The sequence below is a fragment of the Corylus avellana genome, chromosome ca1 (genome assembly GCF_901000735.1).
Source record: "Corylus avellana chromosome ca1, CavTom2PMs-1.0".
Taxonomy (NCBI): Eukaryota; Viridiplantae; Streptophyta; class Magnoliopsida; order Fagales; family Betulaceae; genus Corylus; species Corylus avellana.
This window is the reverse complement of record NC_081541.1, coordinates 22,344,584-22,346,939: the sequence shown is the minus strand read 5'-3', so window position 1 is coordinate 22,346,939 and position 2,356 is coordinate 22,344,584. Positions and strand designations below refer to the sequence as shown.

The 2,356-nt window shown below is 40.3% G+C and overlaps 1 protein-coding gene across 1 annotated transcript; it reads left to right on the top strand.

Moving 5' to 3' along the window:
• Positions 1-1,002: 1,002 nt before the first annotated feature.
• LOC132167461 (uncharacterized) lies at positions 1,003-1,959 on the top strand. The gene is made up of 3 exons (XM_059578452.1): positions 1,003-1,113; positions 1,330-1,588; positions 1,679-1,959. The coding sequence occupies exons 1-3, from the start codon at positions 1,003-1,005 to the stop codon at positions 1,957-1,959; spliced, it is 651 nt and encodes a 216-aa protein (XP_059434435.1).
• Positions 1,960-2,356: the final 397 nt, after the last annotated feature.

The window sequence follows — 2,356 nt, the reverse complement described above, 5'->3', positions numbered from 1 at the left end:
GACCAATTCTACCATGGCTAAGAAAATTTTTGAGAGGTAAGGGGGGCATTTGACCCCTCTCGACCTCCCATCCCTCCGCCCCTGCATTGATGAATTATGTTGTGTTTTGAATATATTTCCTTTTCTGTGTGTTTTGTAATTAGAATAAAAAAGACCAAGGTATGAACGTTATACATGCTTAGACATTTTCACTTAATTTCCTTTTAGCATCATTGAGTTGTCTAGTTTTGGTCTTCAAAATTAGTCTCCTGCAACATCTCGATCGGGACCCTCTTAAGGTTAATTTATATTTTACTTACATTCTTTCTGCAAGGCTAAAAAAAAAAAAAAATGGAAAAAAAAAGTCCATTAATATGTTAAATTTTAGTGGAATTGCTGGATAAGAAGAATTAAATTCTAATTCATGTGTCAATGTCTATGTGGTGTTTGTTTTAATATTCAGATACTAAAACTGCCCTCGATAGTTTGGTTATTGTTTTAGAGGATTTTGTTTATGGAAATAGAGGAAAGACTGCCACATTGTATTTGGTTCTTGGTTTGCTCGAATTTTACTATTTTGGTTATACTATAAAAATTAAAATGACTTTACATTCGGGTTGGTTGGGTCGGGTTGAAACCTATTAACACATGAATTAAACGTATTCATGAGCCGTGTCATGTCAACCCGATACGACACTTTTATTTAAACGAGTTACACGTGTCGTGTCGTCTTACCCATTTAGAAAACGTGTCGTGTTCAGGTTTAGGTGCTTGACACATTTAGTTAAACATGTCATATTTGGGTTTGACATAAACGAGTTGACACGAACCTGACACGCCAACATGTTTTACCAGCCCTAAATTCACACAGGCAGGAATACCGTCGTGGAAGATGAACCATACTAGGGTTTAGGGTTTTAGGGTTTAGGGTTATATATAAGATAATTCACTTTTTGTTCTTATGCTTTCTCATTTTAGCATACAGTAACCAACTTCCAGAGACTAGAGATTGAGAGAGAAGAGATGTTGTGCCTGAAGATCTCGACAAATGTGAGCCTCGAGGGCGTCGACACCTCCTCCATCCTTTCCGAAGCCACCTCCACCGTTGCAGTTATCATCAACAATCCTAAATCTGTATGCTCTCGCTCTCATGCTGCACACATTTCTATTTCAGGGGTGGCCGCAGCCACCCCGTTGCTTATCGAGGGTGGCTTGGCTACCCTAGATTTGCCTCTTGGGTGGCCACAGCCACCCTAAGGGTGTCTAGGGTGTTTGCGCCCAACCCCGTGGGTCCTTTGGTCCTTTGTGTTGCTATACATATCCTTTAAGAGTTTAACTATTAATCTGTAGTTTGTGAAGATTGTGTTAGAGGGATCAATACCCAAATCAGTGATATCATTTGGTGGGAGTGAGGCATCAGCCTATGTTGAGTTGGTGTCCACTGGCAACCATAATCCGGATAGAAACAATCGGCTAAGTGTTGCAATTGCCTCATTGTTTGATAGGCAATTGTCTGTACCCACATCAAGGTTTTTCATCAAATTTTATGAGACTAAGCATGAGGATCTTCTAAATGTTCTCACAGTTTTTGAAGATGTGGTCGTCAATGGTGAATAATTAGCCAATATTCCCGTAGTAACGACCGAGGTTCGAGAGGATGAGTCAGAACTAGAAGACGTTAACGATGGCGAACAATCAGAGCAGCATCCTTTGCAAGAGTTGTCAATTCCCCTCAGACACAACACTCATGAGTCGCCTGCTCGAGGGGAGTTTGAAATTGGGAATGAGTCAAATGAAGAATTAGCCACTAAGTCGTTGCAACATCGAGTGGCAGAGGTGTCAATTACCTCTAGATGCAGCACTCGGCTATGGGACAAGCCGTGTGCTCCCGCTCAATTGGAAATTGAGAATGTGCCAAATGAAGAATCAACCACCCAGTCGTTGCAACATCATGTGGCAGAGGTGTCAATTACCCCCTGACGCAGCACTCGGCTCAGGGACAAGTCACGTGCTCCTGCTCAGTCTAAAATTGAGAATGAGCCAAATGAAGAATTAGTTATTGAGCCTGTGACGACCCGCTTGATAAAAGCATGACTAAATTTTTTTTTTTTAAAAAAAAAAACTAATAACCCACAACAAAGCGGATTGTCACAGTGGCATGGCGATACCGCAATATGCCATGAACCCATGCATTAACCTGATTGACAATATCATAAGTCTCACAGAACTATATGCATCATCCATGATTAATCAGAGTTTATATCTTTGCAACGGAATATAAATAAAATAGACATAACTTAACACATTTGAGCTGACCATACACCTATGTGAATAATGTTTTACATATAGAAGAATGGCTAAACAAAGTGTCACATGC

What these genes read in the sequence shown, in the direction of transcription:
- LOC132167461 (XM_059578452.1), top strand. Translation starts at nt 1,003, where the DNA reads ATGTTGTGCCTGAAGATCTCGACAAATGTGAGCCTCGAGGGCGTCGAC. An exon ending in TCATCAACAATCCTAAATCT is followed by an intron (nt 1,114 to 1,329) that starts GTATGCTCTCGC and finishes ATTAATCTGTAG; the next exon opens with TTTGTGAAGATTGTGTTAGA. An exon ending in TGAAGATGTGGTCGTCAATG is followed by an intron (nt 1,589 to 1,678) that starts GTGAATAATTAG and finishes GCGAACAATCAG; the next exon opens with AGCAGCATCCTTTGCAAGAG.